Here is a 15,589-nt window from a genome sequence, read left to right on the forward strand (position 1 = left end):
AGGATTTTATGTGGTGCACCACAGCCCCTATGAAGGCACATAATGTACTCTCTGAAGCAGTTCAGTCTAGAAGTTGGGCAATGTTAACGTGTTTATAATAGCTAAAATCTGGTGGGAATGCCTTTTGGCTTTTGAATACTGCATGCACCTTTTAAAAAATGTATCACATTCTGAAATCGAGGTATACTTAAAATGAAATAAAAGGAGGTGTGTGGGGAGTCTGGCGAGATTCACAAATACAGATGAAGAAAGGGTGAGGTGTGGTCATGGCACAGCTCCCATTGATTTCACTGTGTTACTTCGGTGACCGTGCTCTCTCCCTTCCTCTGCAGTGGTCTTCCACCACGCTTGTGTCCTCTGAGCATTCTCTCAGAAGTGAGGTACACTCCTAATACCCTTGGTGACACCAGCATGGATAGAAATATGCAGAACCAGCTATTTGGTCCTCTTTCTACTGGAATTGGAAGAGGGAGAAAAAAACAATCTAGCAGTCTTATTTTGTAGTTGGGAAAATATTCTTTTCAGGCATAATTTTAAGAATCTATCATAAACATAAAAACCACACGCGCTTTCCATTAATGCACATGAAAGCCAATTTTTTTTTTAAATTACAGTAACCATTTTGTTTGATATTAAGTATGTTTTACATTGATTCAATATGTTGATCTATTTCTTCATCTTTGTACTTGCCACAGCTGGCTGGAGTCCCACTCTGCAGCAAAAAGGATATGCAATCTGCTTGGGATTGGTACAGAAACTGCATGCAGACATCTGCCCAGTCATCCGTAGCTCTCTTAGGAGAAGTAAAGGAAGCTCCTTTCAGTATGGGTGTTTTGTGCTTGACGTTAGGAGTATTCCTATTTTTTCACGCATTTATGATTTTAAGTATCTGACTGCAAGTACTAAGAAACGTAGGGGAATAAAACTGTCGGTGTGCACTACTTGAGGATTCTTACCCTGTTTCTGGTTACTTTTGATGCTTCTGATGCAATTGCTGAAGTTGCATATTTCCCCCCAAACGGGTATGTTCTTTGAGTTCCTGGAAGAATCTGTTAGCACAGTTTCATCCCCTGTTTCAAAGCAGTGGAGAACTGTGTTTCCAGTGACAGTTTTCAGAAATGCCTGGTGTTAGATATTAAGCGTGTTGCAGCTTCTTACTGCACCTATGTGTGTAAAGCTGTAGATTCTTCTGAAGAATCGGATGGAAGAAGGTTCGTGAGGACGCATGTGGCAGAGCACTAACTGGAGTTGGCTTTCCTGTGTTGGAGTCGAGTCTTTAGTAGAATCTAGGTAGATCTATTTTTGTCAGTTCTGCGGTATGTTTTTCCTCTGCTCTCGTGGTGAGAACTCTCCTTCTGTGATTTCAACTACTACACATATGTGCACAATTCTTCATTCTCATAAATGTCATCAGATGAGAGACTGTGGTCCCATTTCGAGAAGCTTAAACAGTTTGCGATTCTGCAGCTGGCAGTTGCCATCTTTCAGCTAGAACTTACAGTCATAAATGTCATAACTTACAGCTTTGAATGCTCCTATTCTGTTTCAGTGCCAAGTGAAACAGATTAGCGAGTCTCAAGTTGGTTTAATCTAATATCTTTAATCTTTCTGTGGGTTTTATTTATCTGCTTTACTTTACACTGGTGCAGACTACTAGATGCATTCATGCAGTCAGAGTAAGAATCTCAGCAGAGGGACGGTGCCGTGTCAAACAGCTTTTGGCTGGGTTACGATTTGAACTTTTCTTTCTCTTTTTCCTTTGCAAGCCTTGGCAGTCTCACCGTCATTCTGAGCTCCCAAGTTTGCAGTCACGTCCTTGCAGGAGGGATAAGAATTTCTGCATCTGAACTGTCATCTTGGTCTGCATCTACATTAGCATTTTAGACCTGATCAGGAATGTACTTTTGAAGGGAATCTCCTTACTGCAGTTTGATACATGTCAAGGGACATAGGACCTGGATTCTCTTAGAATGAGACTAAAGTGGAGGATGTTCTCCAGCAGCACACCTAATTCATGACCTCTGCTAAATCCTTCCATGGGACCAGGCTAGGCCTGGGCTGAACTACCAGTTCCTGAACCACTGGTACAGGACACACCAGTGTCAGCAACGCCTGATTCACTTCATCAATCCATCATCCAGTCATCGTTCTGCGCAGCTTGCTAATGAAGACATCCTGCAATAGGAGAGTTAGAGATCAGTTTGATCTCCAACCCAATTCTGATTCCATCTGGGCCTTTTTTGGTAACTCCAGTGGAATGGGATTAGCAAATATTACCAAGGCAATGCTCTAATTCCACGTGGCAGTTGCAGGATGTTTCCTATGACCACCAAGAATTACCTTTTCCTATTAAGTGCAAGCCAACTTCCTAGCATTCACAGCCTCGCAATACCTTTGTGCCGGAAAAAAATGGTGTTGGTTAAAAGGATGCATTGGCATGCGTGACATAACTCGAGGGATGCAATCCTATTTCTGGTTATTCCTAGTAAGACAGACAAGTATTTTGCAAATATGTATATATGTGTAAAATAAAATATATATCATTAAATTGTGTTCAGAATCCTTTGATGTAGATTGAAATTTTATGTGCTTCTAAAGGAACATGGAGAGTATGTTAACAGTTTTGGAAAGTTACCTTTTCTTTGTTTATACCTCTTAAATGTGTACATCTATATTATGTTTTAATATTATATTTATTTACTGCAGGGTGTTGGGAAAAACAAGATTGTTGACAGATTCCTTCACCTTTTAAACAGACCCAGAGAGTATTTACAGCTGCATAGGTAAGAATGTGTTACATTTCCATACTTTGTATTTATAATCTGATTTCCCATGTTTTAAAACACATTTCTGAAGTTTAATTTGTTCTTACTGTTTGAAGAAAGACCCTATTATGGTAGGTGACAGACTGACAGACTACAGGAATGTATCCATTTTATAGGCAGAGGCAATAAGCTGACAGGTTGAGGAGGGGGTACAAGAATCTAATGCAATAACATTGCTTAATATATAAGAGAAAGTAGAAGTCGGAGAGTACTGACGTTAAACCATGCTCAAGAAGAGTAATATTTTGCTGTCATTTCTGGAGAGATTTCCCTAAGCATGAGGTACTGTGTGAGAAAAAAAGTTCAAAGGTGCTTGTTTGAATATATCACTCATTATACAAGAAACATTTTACGTCATAAATGCTTTTTGTTGTTTTCCTTTGGCACTCCTGCTAAGCACACGTATTTCTTTCTCACTCATAAACATTTAGATTAGAAATTTTTTTTTATATGCAAGCTAAAAAACGGACTTCAAGACAACAAACCAATTGAAACAATTCAAAAGCTGAAATAATATCAAATTATCTGCCTGCTTTTTATGACATGAACTTTAAATCAATAAATTGAAGTAAAGACTGAATATGTCTAGAAGAGCTGGTTTCAACTGAACTGCATCCTTTTTCAGCTTCGTTCCTAATCTTTACCTCTCTGTCTTCAACATCCTAACATCATCACCCCGTCTCTTTCCATAATCACTGTTTTTTAAATTGTGCTAGTAAAAATGTACATCTTTGATATTTTGCCCTTTAACAACACAGCCTCTGTCACACTTTCTCCTCACTTTCTCCCCCAGCTTTTTGTCTTCAAATGTCTTGTACCGGTATTGCTGATACTTGGATAGCTCCATCTTATCACTTTTCTATTGCTGTTTTCCTTTATACTACCTCTCCTAGACTTCCATTACTTCTTTGCGAAATACCACTTCTGACCTGCTGATTTCAGCTTTGTGTTAACTTCCCTGCCATCTTCTCTGCTTGGAGCAGCCACCCACTCCCTCTGGATAAAATACACTGTCATTTTTGCAAATCCCAATTATTTCACAAAATACTACGTACTTCTGTCTTTCTGTGTGTGTCTGAAAAATTGTTCTCCAGTGAGGTGTGGTCAAGCAGAACAGTACTTTAACATAAATTCAGATTGCTCAGGAGAACATTGCATAAGCACAATGTTTGGGGTGATGATGGGGCTGTAGAATGTATTAGTTATAGCATGCTAGCTGATGCATCACTAGGAAAAAAATCAAGTGCCTTTTTTGTCTAGTCAAGACAAACTTCTATAGGCTCTGTAAAGTAGTTTGTGGTTACAGAGTTTTAGAGAGAGGTTGAAGTAGAAAATGATGAGCAGTCCTGTGCAGTTCTACAAAAATAATTCCTGAATACAGAAAAATCAGAAATTTCTATTTCCTGGGCAGCATTTTAGAATACTTCATGAAGAACTCAGCCTATATAATACCTTGGTAAACTTTATAGGGCATTTAAACAAGGATTACAATGTTGTTAGTGCACACTTTTGGATTGCAAAACAAAATAAGAGCAAGTTTACCAAAAAAACCAAAACAGCTCACTATTAAGCTTTTAGATATTTTGTGGGGAGAAATGCAGTCAGTATCTTATAGCATAGGTGTATTTTATTGGAAAATATGATTGAATGTGCACTTCATCTTTGATAGGCCTGGGTGTTTCTGCAGATTTCCTAGCTAGCTACCATCAATACCGTTAAGAATTCCAACGGAAAGTATTTCTAAATATCACACTTTTAATGATCCTCGATACACCTGAATTACAGATCTGGAGAAATTGAACAGTCAAAGCATGCATATTAGTTGATTACCTTGTAAGGGAAAAGAATAATTAAAGCTTTCTTCATGAAAAATGTGGAGGTGATTCAGTGTCAGATGAAGATGGACATTCTTTGCCCTTTCAGAAATGTGTCTGACAGATGGTATCTCATTAGTCCTTGGAATTTGCGTTGCAGCCTCTCTAGTTCCACTTCAACTAGTCTCTCTGGAAATGAGTGCACTTGTCAGCTGCATATCCTGAGGCTCTGAGTTTCTAGTGAGGTAGTGAATCTGTCAGAAAATGGCTGATGATGACATCCCAAGTTCTTGAATTTGCCCATATCAACTGTCACTTCATATAATTAGCTATAAAACAAGTAATATGCATGTATGTATAATAATGCCAATATGGAATGGCTGTTGCAACTGAATAGTATCTGTTCTGAGGTGGAGAGATCTATCCTTAGCTATAAAATATCCTTTTTCATGGCTGTAATTAAGATGTAGCCAGAGAAGAAACTGCTGGAGTGGAAAAAAACTGTAAGAGCTTTAAAATTAATATAATGAAGATCGTTATTAGAATGTAGTGTTATGTAAAAAATAAAAATAGTGAATAAATAATAGACAAAAATAATTATACTGAATTTCAGAAGTATTCTGATTTATGAATCTGATTGCCATTTTTCAAAAACTCTTTAATGGTATTTAAGTGCCAAAATGATGAAGACATACCAGAAATATTTACTTTCAATAGCTTGTGAAGTAAATAAAGGGGAGATACACTATAATGTAGTGTAGTACAGGTTGCTATGCAATGTAGTTGATGTAGGGGGTTTTTGTAGAATACCTTGCCCCTTTTGCTAACAAACAGGAACATAAAAGAACTAAAAATGCCATTAAATCTGGTTTGGTTTTGGTTGTTGATTGTTTGGTTATGGTGGGGGGTTTTGTTTGGTGGGTTTTTTTGTTGGTTTGGGGTTTTATTGTTTTGGTTTGGTTTTTTTACTGTCTTGATGAAACAGTATACAGAGTTCTGATCTAACACTCCATATGTTCCATGACATTAAAGCAGGGAATATTTGTCTTAGAGGCAATGCGCTGTTACCAGGAGTAATTTTAAAATCTCACATTTTATGTCTTATACTTCAAGATGATGAGAGGAGATAGAAGACAGGAAAAAAAAAGAGTGCTTTTCCTTAAACATCCTTTCTCACATCTGTATTTACTTGCCCTACCACTGATTCACATGGGAAGGGTCATCCTGACCTTAAGGTTTCAATTGCTTATGGAGGTTATAAATCCTTTTTCTTAACCTTTCTTACAGGACCTCATTGAGAAGTTTTATTTTCTTGCAATTGTTAAGTCTTATAAATCATTTTGGGACCATAACCGTGAAAATCTTAATGGGAAGGAATCTGTGATTAGATTTAATAAGGAAAGAATTTAAGAAAAATGTTTGCGTATAAATTATTCAAAAAGTTGGCTGCTTCCTCTTGCATACTTCCTAATATTAGGAGTTGATCAGGAGTTGACCAACTCTCTCATTGCACCAATTGTGGGGTTATAAGAGTCTTTCTGAAGGGGGTAATTTGGCGTAGCTCTGCACAGCCTCTCTCTAGAACTGCGCTTATGAAGCATCTTGCTGCTTTTCCATGTTAAGGAGGAACTTTCATCTGCCAGGATTTCCCAGTCACTCCTTTCCTACAAGATTAAGTTTCAGCAGAGAAATCCTGAATTCTGTTTACCCTTCTGGGATGGTTGTCTCCATTTTGTGCACCCAGGACACCAGCTACATGTTACAGAACAAATAGCATTACCTTGCCTAATATTAAGCTTTAAGGTTTTACTGCTTTCACCTTGAGTGTGCATTCATCATGCTACTAGAAAGGTGAAAATCTGAGGCCTGTGCAGTCACAAGCCAATGAGAGATCGGTACAGAAATTAAACAAATACCAGCTGACTTTCTTAGGAACTTTGATGTCCTCCAAATAAGTGTAACACAGAGTCAAGTATTTCTGTTGCTCCTAAATGCATGAATCCTGGAAAGCCTCATCATTTCATGAACCTTGCTGTTATTACTTTTGCCATCTCTCATGTGAGTGATGTAGAAAGAAATTGCCAGTGGTTCTACACAAAAATCTGAAGTTAAATTTGGTAGATTAAATGTGGATCTATAAAACAAATTTCATTGAATCAGGAAAAGGATTTTCATGGAAACTGGTAACATCTTGCTTTAAATTATGAAGTCTCTTAGATGAAGAAGATTCCACAGAAGGAAGAAAAAAAATTTAAAGCTTTAGAGAAGACTCAGGCAAGAACATGTGCCCTGTTAAGACTATAAAATCCCTCTTGATGAGAGTAATAGATAAATATAAAAATGTAAGCTCCCTTCTCTCCTGCATAAAAACGTCAGAAGAAAATATCATGGACTTTAGACTTTTGGCTTCTTTGATGTGATCAAAGAAAAAAAGATTAATTTTACTTCTCTTATCATCAAATTAGTAACTAACTGCAGACAAAAGAATGGTTTTGCTGGAGTAAAATGTCCTTTACCTGTCATTTAAACATTTAGGTTTGCATCTATTTGAAATTAAGTCATGCTGTCAAGCTGCTTTTTAGATTTTAAAGATAATAAGTTCTCCTCCTTGAAGTTACTATTTTTGTGTAGAGTATATTACAGAAATACAGTATTTATCTTTTTGTTTCTGATACGAGCTTGATTTATGTCTCCTGTTTTGGGGAGTTTTTTTGATTATGAAGAAACTTGTAATAGAAAGTTTCCTAAAAGCTTAGGTTCTGACTAGGAAGATGTAAAATTCAGTGACTCACTTTTTATAGTAGTTACTGCTAGTATGAGGTGCTAGATTTTGTGTGCTAAAGGCATTTGGATTAATACATACATCAAGTTTTTGAAGTCATATGGTGTTATCTGATCTCAGCTTTCATTAAAATACGCTTCTAGTCTTTAATACATGAGCTTAAAAAAAGGAAAAACAGATTTACATGTAATTTATTCTCATCTGAAATCTTAATTTAGGCAACTAAAGAGACTGGAAAAATACTGTGGAGAGCACAAAGTGTCAACTCAAGACCTGTGAAAGCTGCCATCTCCGTTCTGCTGGGGTTGGATTAGCTTTAAGTCATGTAGCCAAAAAGAGCGACTGGCAACAGGAACCCTCTGAAATTACTATCTGCCATCATGAGTTGGGCTCCTAATTGCTCTGATAGCAAACAAAACCCTCTCTGTCTTGGTAGTCCCTTTAAGGAAAATTAATTGTGGAAAGAACATCTTGTGTTCCAAGCAGGACATTTGCTTGGTTCAGGAAAGCACAATTTTCATTTTTCTGTGTCAGTACCTTTTCTTTAAAGTTTGGTATACATTACACTCCTTGATTTTTGAGATAGTCAAAAGCTGTCTGGACACGGTCCTGGGCACCTTGGCTCTAGGTGGCCCGGCTTGAGCAGTGGGGTTGGACCAGATGAGCTCCAGAGGCCCCTTCCAACCTCAGCCACTCTGTGATGCTGTGATTTACTAATTTCTGTAAGGTAGCAGCTGGATGACCCCAGCTAGCTCTTATTCTACGTATGTTGTAGTAACGTGTCTTGCTAAATCAAAATTGTTCAGTAGGAAGAAAAAAGAAGTTAACAATTAGTTTATCTTACCTTCATAAAATTAGATAATCCAGCAGTGGTTGTTCCATGTGGGGAGTCCATTTGCACTGTCCTTAGCTGATGCCCAAATGTGTCAGTATGGAACAGTAGTTAAAGTTGAAGGAATTAAGAAACAGCTTCAAACTCATCATTGTTTTCAGAACAAGAAAAATAGGAACATTTTGTATAATGAGATTGTTTGGTCTAGAACATTTATTTATTGTCATGATATGAGTGTAAATAATGAGCAGTTGTTAAGCAGAAATTTCTCTGAGATGTTTTCTGGCTTCACGCTGTCTCAGCCATAGATCAGCCGTAGGAAATGCAAAAATTGCAGCCCACCATCTCCTCTGCGGAGTGTCTGTCACAGGCGTTGCTCTACACAATTCAGAATGTTCAGGAATGAAAAGTACTGATCCTTTCCATTGCGATGGGAGCTTGGTTACTCTCAGCTAGTGAGAGGACTGGATCCCCCCTGAGCTACTACAGATGCAGCCACTGAAGTCATGACAAGTAGAACTAGTCAACCTCAACTCTGACGTCTTCAGTAGCTCTGCAGTTATTTAGTTGTGTAAGAACAGTGCCGTCGCTTACAGGAATAGAAGGTTTTGATGAGTAGACTGCAGTGTCATCTACATCAATAGTTTATTGATGGCTTGTGAATGGATTTTCTGCTGCTTGGAGCCTCAGTGAATCTGCAGAAGGTATGAAACGATTAGTTCTGTTCAAGCATTCTCTTTGTCTGTATGAAGAAAATAATCTAGGAAATCAGTTTATTGTCAAAAAAAGAGAATACAAATCTTCATAAAGTTATATGACAAAAAGAGGGAGTGGTTTTTGGTGTACGAGAGTTGTTCTCTGTAAGGTTGAAAAAGTTAAAACTGCTTATAAATATGGTTTGATGCCTTTTCATGAAAATAGAGTATGTAGGAAGTTTTCTTCTTTAACTTTTAAATAAAAGGGTTTCTGCCTTTAAATTCGCCATTTTAATTCTTAGTTCTCCTTGTGATATCTTTTCTTACAAGTTGAGATAACTCGTCTTCCACTTTTTTAGGCATTAACATATGTACTAAAGCAGTTTGGCTTTGCTGTAAATCTGATGTTTCATCACTGTCAACAGAATATTAACTGCTACAGAAATTCTATGTTATCTGATAATCTTACTATTATTTTAGAAGATATTACACTACCTTACTCTGTTTTTTCCTAATGTTACATTTCCTTTCAAAGAATTTACCTATGGTATTGCATCTGCCTGTCAAAGATACTGTGTTTGTTCTTGTGACTGATGATTGGGAAGTGTGATACGGGGTTCATTTTAAAAATCTACTACATTTTGTGTTGTGCCTTTTGTAGTTCCCTAATAAATTACAGTAATCTGACGATCTTTTCTTCCAAAAATTAACTGGGTTTACATATGTTATCCTTTTGAAAATAAATGTAATTTTGCTGTGATCTTTAACAATCAAATTAATGGAGAGGTTTGGGGTAGGAAAATGAGCTTATGGTGTCCCTACAAGCAATACTTACTACAAACTCTCCATTAATCTTTAGATGTTAATTTTCTTTCCCTCTTTTTCAGCACATGTAATCAGTATAAAATCTAATTACCTGTTTCCCCTATTGAGATAATTTAAAACTACCCTTTCAGCTTTATTGACTTCAGATTTTTTAAATTCTAATTTAAAAAGTTGTTTCAGAAGGAATAACTTCCTTTGCCCAAGACACCAATGAACACCCGATACTGTAGAATTATAGTGTACCTGTTCTCAGAATTGCATTTGGTTATCTTCTCTTGAAAGAATACAGGACCATGTAAAACAATTTAAATGCTGATATAGCTCTGCAGGTCTGTTTTTGAAAATGAGCAACCCAGAAAAGCTGTCTCTGTAGCGAACTGTTGTTGAAGCAAGGGCTCTTAAGCCGCACTGGTTTATTAGAGGAATCCATTGAACACAGTGAAGATGTGTGTTGTGTATTTGTATGTTGGCAGTGACAAAAAAAAAGGCTAGGTAATTTTTCCTGGTGATTTTGAGTCATGAATGTATATGTCTAGAATATTTTCTTTTAATGTTGTACAGTAACCTTATAGTGTCTGCTTTATTCTTTACGCAGCTCAGGTTTGGAAATAAATAATAAGATGACATATTTTTGTTATGAAGATTTATGTTCTGCACTGCATGTATGAGCTAGCATATAATAGGTGTCTTTATGGTTTTTTACTCTTGCTGTTGTTTTTTCCCCTTTTCTTAAATACATTTTCAATCAATATAGAGTTGCAATGCAAAGCTTCCAAGAGTCCATGCAAGCTAATGGTCTCTATTTCCAGTTTTAGCTTTTCATAAGCTGGCTGACTAGCTCTGCTATTGTCAGATTCCAGGTGTTAGAGAGCTACTTCATTTGTCTTTTTGTAGGAGTTGAATTCAGCTTGAATAGCCTGCTGTGTGGCTGTTACAGAAAAATAGCTTAGGTTAGAAGACCCCGTTGTTTCATTTTCCTCTAAAGCTGAAGTAACATTTTCTCACTGTTTACTCAGTGAAATGCATTCTTATACACAATAAGCGGAGCTGTAGGGTATCATGTTTCTTCATTTATGGATTTTACAATTAGGGTGAGTGAATTTCTTATGTTGTTGTAACAAATTATGTGAAAACTTTGCATCTCATTTGGAAAGATGGATCACATATAAGTAGTTCTGTAACTTGATTTAAGCATATAACCCGAATTAAACATATAATTCTCTTTGGCCTTTGTTCTGCCACCCACAGTCATACTGAGTAATGAGTATCTTTATACTCTAAATAATTTCTTGGATTTTAAACAAATATATGTCCTGCTGAGTAGCTATAACAGCCTAGCAGAAAAAAAATGGGGATTTAATTATCAGTGCATACAGATAAGTCAAAAAGGCTTTACAGTGTCAGTTTAACAGAGAAATGAGACAGCTGCTTGGCTTTTCAGTATTTCAGAATTTCTTAAACACAGTGGTCAGATCAGGCAATGCAATGGCTGTATGATAGGTTGGCTAAAGAAATTCATTTTTAAATGTCAAAGTCATGCAGATTCTTTCTTTCTTTGTGTTAAGATCTCCTGCTCTCCATCAGGATAATCCATGAGTGGATTAGCTAACCAATTAACAGCTTCAAATGGCCCTTGGCCTAATTATTTTTCAAATACTCTTAAAATTAGGTCACAGCAGATGGGCATATTCATGTCTGATTGAAATGTAATTGAGAAGAGAGATATATATCTATGTACATAGGTATTGAGATAGATATAGATATCTCACAGAAATAAAGAACAACAATTATTAGAGCATATGTTCTGTGTCTCTGATTTTTCCTTTCAACTACTATAAAGTTCCATTTGGAGAATAAGAGGAAGGCCAAACCTGAATCTGATGTATCTAAGCTTGTTACCATGAGCACCAGCCTTTAAAATGCAAGGTTGCCTTCCATAGATATTCTGTTACCCTTTCAGCCTCAGTGTAAGTACATACGAAAACCGGGGCAGGATTCTTCAGCACTTGTCAAGATGGAGTAATTCCAGTGAATATGGATGTTTGTCATGTTAGCTGAGGTCCTGACACTGTGTCCTGTATTTGGGCATAAACCTTCTTGGGGACTCAAGTCTTAAATAAAGCATTGGAATACCTTTTCCTTTTCTTAAGTTACATGATAATGGGTAAATTATACAATGGATCAAATTCTGTTTTGGTGTTTACATTTCAATGTTCTGGGGAGGAAAAGTGTCAAAACATGCAATGAATATTTGCAGATGTGTCATATAGACAGCATTAACATTTTCAATGAAGAATTTCATGCATTGATTTCATTTCTCTAAAGAAGCAACTTTCAGCCAGGTAATCCTCCAGATGAACTAACCCAAATTTCAGGAGGAGAGGAACATAATTCTCCTTTGGTCCTTAATTTTACCTCCTGGCTAGTTTCAGCTCCTGTGTCTCACCACAGGATATCCAGAATGCTTGGAGATTTACTTTCTTTCCATCTTTGCCTTCCATCCTGCCCTGTTTCAAGGTCTATTGATAGAGGTATTCAGCTCTCCCAAACAACTCCAAATTTCCATTTGAAAAGAGCCTGGAAGAAAAAGTTTCTGTCTCCCATGAATGGGATAAGAAATGCTGAACTCATTGATTGGATTTGTGTAGAGGAGAATTCTACTCTAAACAGTAAAGTAGCTATCAGGTGCAGTTCCTCTCCTCTGTTTTTGGTGTAATGTTTTTAATTCAATTATTTAATAGAATTTGGGTAAATCTTAAAAATTGACAGGGACAGAATGGCCTGAACAGTCTCTGTGGTTGATGGAAATTTCTTCTGCCGCATCTCATAGTTCCTCTCCAGAAAGAAGGCATTGCTGTCAAAGAAATAGTAACTGTCACAGACTAGTATGTTCGAGTAAGTCTGTAGACCTCAGAAAAAGCTGCCTTTAGGGTAAATAATGCACCAGTAGTAAAAAATAAATAAAAGGCAGTGATGTGAGCTAATAAACAAAAAACCATCAAAAGAATTATCAGAAGTCCTACTATGAATTAAGTGGCACTGTCAGAAAAGTTGCTGAGTTTCAGCAGCAGATCTTTTTTCTTTTATTCTTTCTTTCTTTTTTTTTTTTTTTTTTTTTTTTTTTTGAGAGCTTGTGAGGATGGCTTGCTTGATAAAAATAAAAATACCTTCTTAGGAAAGACATTAGCAAGCTTTTCGTATTTTTCTTTTACAATCAGGAGAACACAAATCAGTTCACTTGAGTGGGATGACAGTATGTCAGACAGCTTTTCTCACTCACTTCTATATTCCCACAGTCTTGCTTCTTTGTGTCAGAACTATTTTCATCTTGGGTGCCAAATGTGATGAGATTAGGGAGTTTTGATATTCATGTCTTTGTTAGACCGTAGTTAGTATTAAGGTGCTAATATTAATAAGTGAATGTGAATTACAGTTTTTAGCTCCTTTCCTGTTGGAGTGAAATTCTACAGTCTAATGTTTTGAGTGCCAGACATACTTTACATTTAGGAAAATCTGCATACCATATTGTTCAGAAATATTTCAGACTTAGCATATTTTTATTATTCTATATTTCAGTGTCTTTACATTTATGTAATTTCATTACAAAGTGAAAATTTAAGAAGAAAAATACCCTAAGGAGGCAAATTATTTTTAGCCATTCTTTAGTGTGTTTAGGTCATGTTAGGTTTCTGAAGAATATAAATTAATGACATCTAATTGCATAGCTTATGATTCTGAAAGGAAAATAACGTGTATGTGTACTAACCCTGGCAAAAATCACTCCTATATACATGTCTGAATGTAATAGCCTAAGCAAGTACAGGAGTTTTGCATTCACTTATGTCATCAAGCCAATAGAATTAATATTTGGCTGTATATTTAGCTTCTATAATACATTGCAAACCCCCTGAAATATTTCCTAAAAATATTAGGGCTGAATAACAACAAAATAGAAGAAAGGAGGAAACCACAGATAAAATAAGAAATAAAGTTAGAAGCTAGATTTAGGATGTCAATTGTTCTTTCATTTTTATACTTACACATTTTTTTCTGATCTATGCAACTTTTATAATAGTGCTTAAGTAAAGTGTAAACTCTTGCTAGTGTTTATTTCCCGCAAAGATATGGTCAATTCTGTCGTCCCTGAGAATGAGATCAACCTAAGGATTTGTGTGGGCTGCTGGTGATACTAAGCTCAAGTTAGTATTCCATATTGGGGTTGTAAGTAATCTCTGCAGAGCCAGAGGATTAACTAGCTCACCAAAAGTAAAATACACTGTTCTGTGTTACAGTAAAACGCCATTTGACATTTGTGATTGTTTTTGTCCGCCGAGACCTGTGCCTGTGCGCACCAGCACTAGAGGTCTTCCTTTCCTGCCATGCTCTGTTCACTTTATTTTTTAAATGCATTGGCTGCTAAGTGCAAATTTATTATCTGTAAAGCATCCTGTAATGCTTCATCTTCCTTTACGTTATTCTTGGCCTATGCTTTCATTAGATCTTCCCATTTTCTCACCTTTCTATTACTTTAAAGAGATCAGGGTTCAGGTTTGACAAATCCTTCTCCTCTTCTACTTGGTTTAATTCCTTAGAACATTTTTCCATGAATTATTTCTGACTAATTAGTAACCTGTGACTGTGCCTTCATGTGCTTAAGGGTTTGGTTTACACATTTTAAAATTCTTCTACATCTGCGACTGTATGGGCTTGAACTAGAAATGATAACTGGTAACGGCGGTAGGCTGATACATACAGTCTGAGAATTTAGTCCCTAAATAATCTGTATTCAAGAAACAAAAGTTGTTGGTTTACTGTTATTTTTTTGATCCGTTATTGATTTCTCTGCCCAGTGTAGAAATGGGTAGACAAGCAGGATGACAATACCAGCTTTGTTTTTATGTCCATGGTAGGATTTCTGAGATAATTGATTAATGTTACTGCTTATTTTAGTGGTTTAAAAAATTACATGTTGCAAGTGAATACAACATGAATATAACTATTTGGGGGAGCATTGCTGCTTGTGACAGGCTGCATTTGACAGGGTTAAATGAAGTGAAGGTGGTCCCAGCTTTGTAACCTTTCCCCTCCGGGATTAAAGTTCAGATGAAGTAGCTAACCATTAAAAATCTCTCTTCCTGCCCTATGCTTTATTCCCGTGCATGAGCAACTCTGGGATAAATCAGTCATGAGTTTGAAGCTAAACAAGAAATTATTAGTTATTAGGGATAGAAATCCTGCTGACAGCAGTTTCAAATGAAGGAAACGTGCGTGTTATGCTGTCAGTTCAAAACTGTAATTGGAAGCTGGCCATTTAATAGTTTGCTGCAAACAGTGCTGTGTTTGATTTCCTGTACCCATGGAGCTTATCAGAATATTGTTGGTTTTTTACAAGGTGTTACAAAATTAAAGATAGAACTAAGGTGGATATTTGGAACAGTGAGTCAGCTTAGCTTAAGCAAACAGTTTTGTTATATGGCATGGCATGGCTGTGAAAGGTAAGAGATTTTTGTTGTATCAAATCTCACATGCAATGCAAAGGTTACCAACCTCACCTATCGACCAGCGTGTGGATCTCAAGCAGTGTAAGTGAGGCTCTCCTGACGGGTTTTGTCTTGTGAATAATCCATCATTCTGTTGATGCAGACTAATACAGAATGGCCTGTAGTAACAGCAGTAATGTGCCTGCATGCAAAAGATACAGATTCACTTTTCAGTGGTTTCATTTCCAGGGTTTATGAGAAATTGAGAACTACTGTGAAAGCTGTGGCAGGGACAGGGATACTCACCTTTGACCACTAAGCTGGCACAGCATTGTT

At 36.7% G+C, this 15,589-nt stretch overlaps 1 protein-coding gene across 1 annotated transcript in view; it reads left to right on the forward strand.

The window, feature by feature from the left end:
* VWA8 (von Willebrand factor A domain containing 8) overlaps positions 1-15,589 on the forward strand; it is a 101,664-nt gene that overhangs the window by 73,035 nt on the left and 13,040 nt on the right. Inside the window, exon 20 of the mRNA XM_010576497.1 lies at positions 2,707-2,783. Within this exon, the coding sequence (XP_010574799.1) occupies positions 2,707-2,783 (77 nt within the window). The remainder of the gene's footprint in view (positions 1-2,706; positions 2,784-15,589) is intronic.

The sequence above is a fragment of the Haliaeetus leucocephalus genome, unplaced genomic scaffold (genome assembly GCF_000737465.1).
Source record: "Haliaeetus leucocephalus isolate CR32 unplaced genomic scaffold, Haliaeetus_leucocephalus-4.0 Scaffold32, whole genome shotgun sequence".
Classification (NCBI taxonomy): Eukaryota; Metazoa; Chordata; class Aves; order Accipitriformes; family Accipitridae; genus Haliaeetus; species Haliaeetus leucocephalus.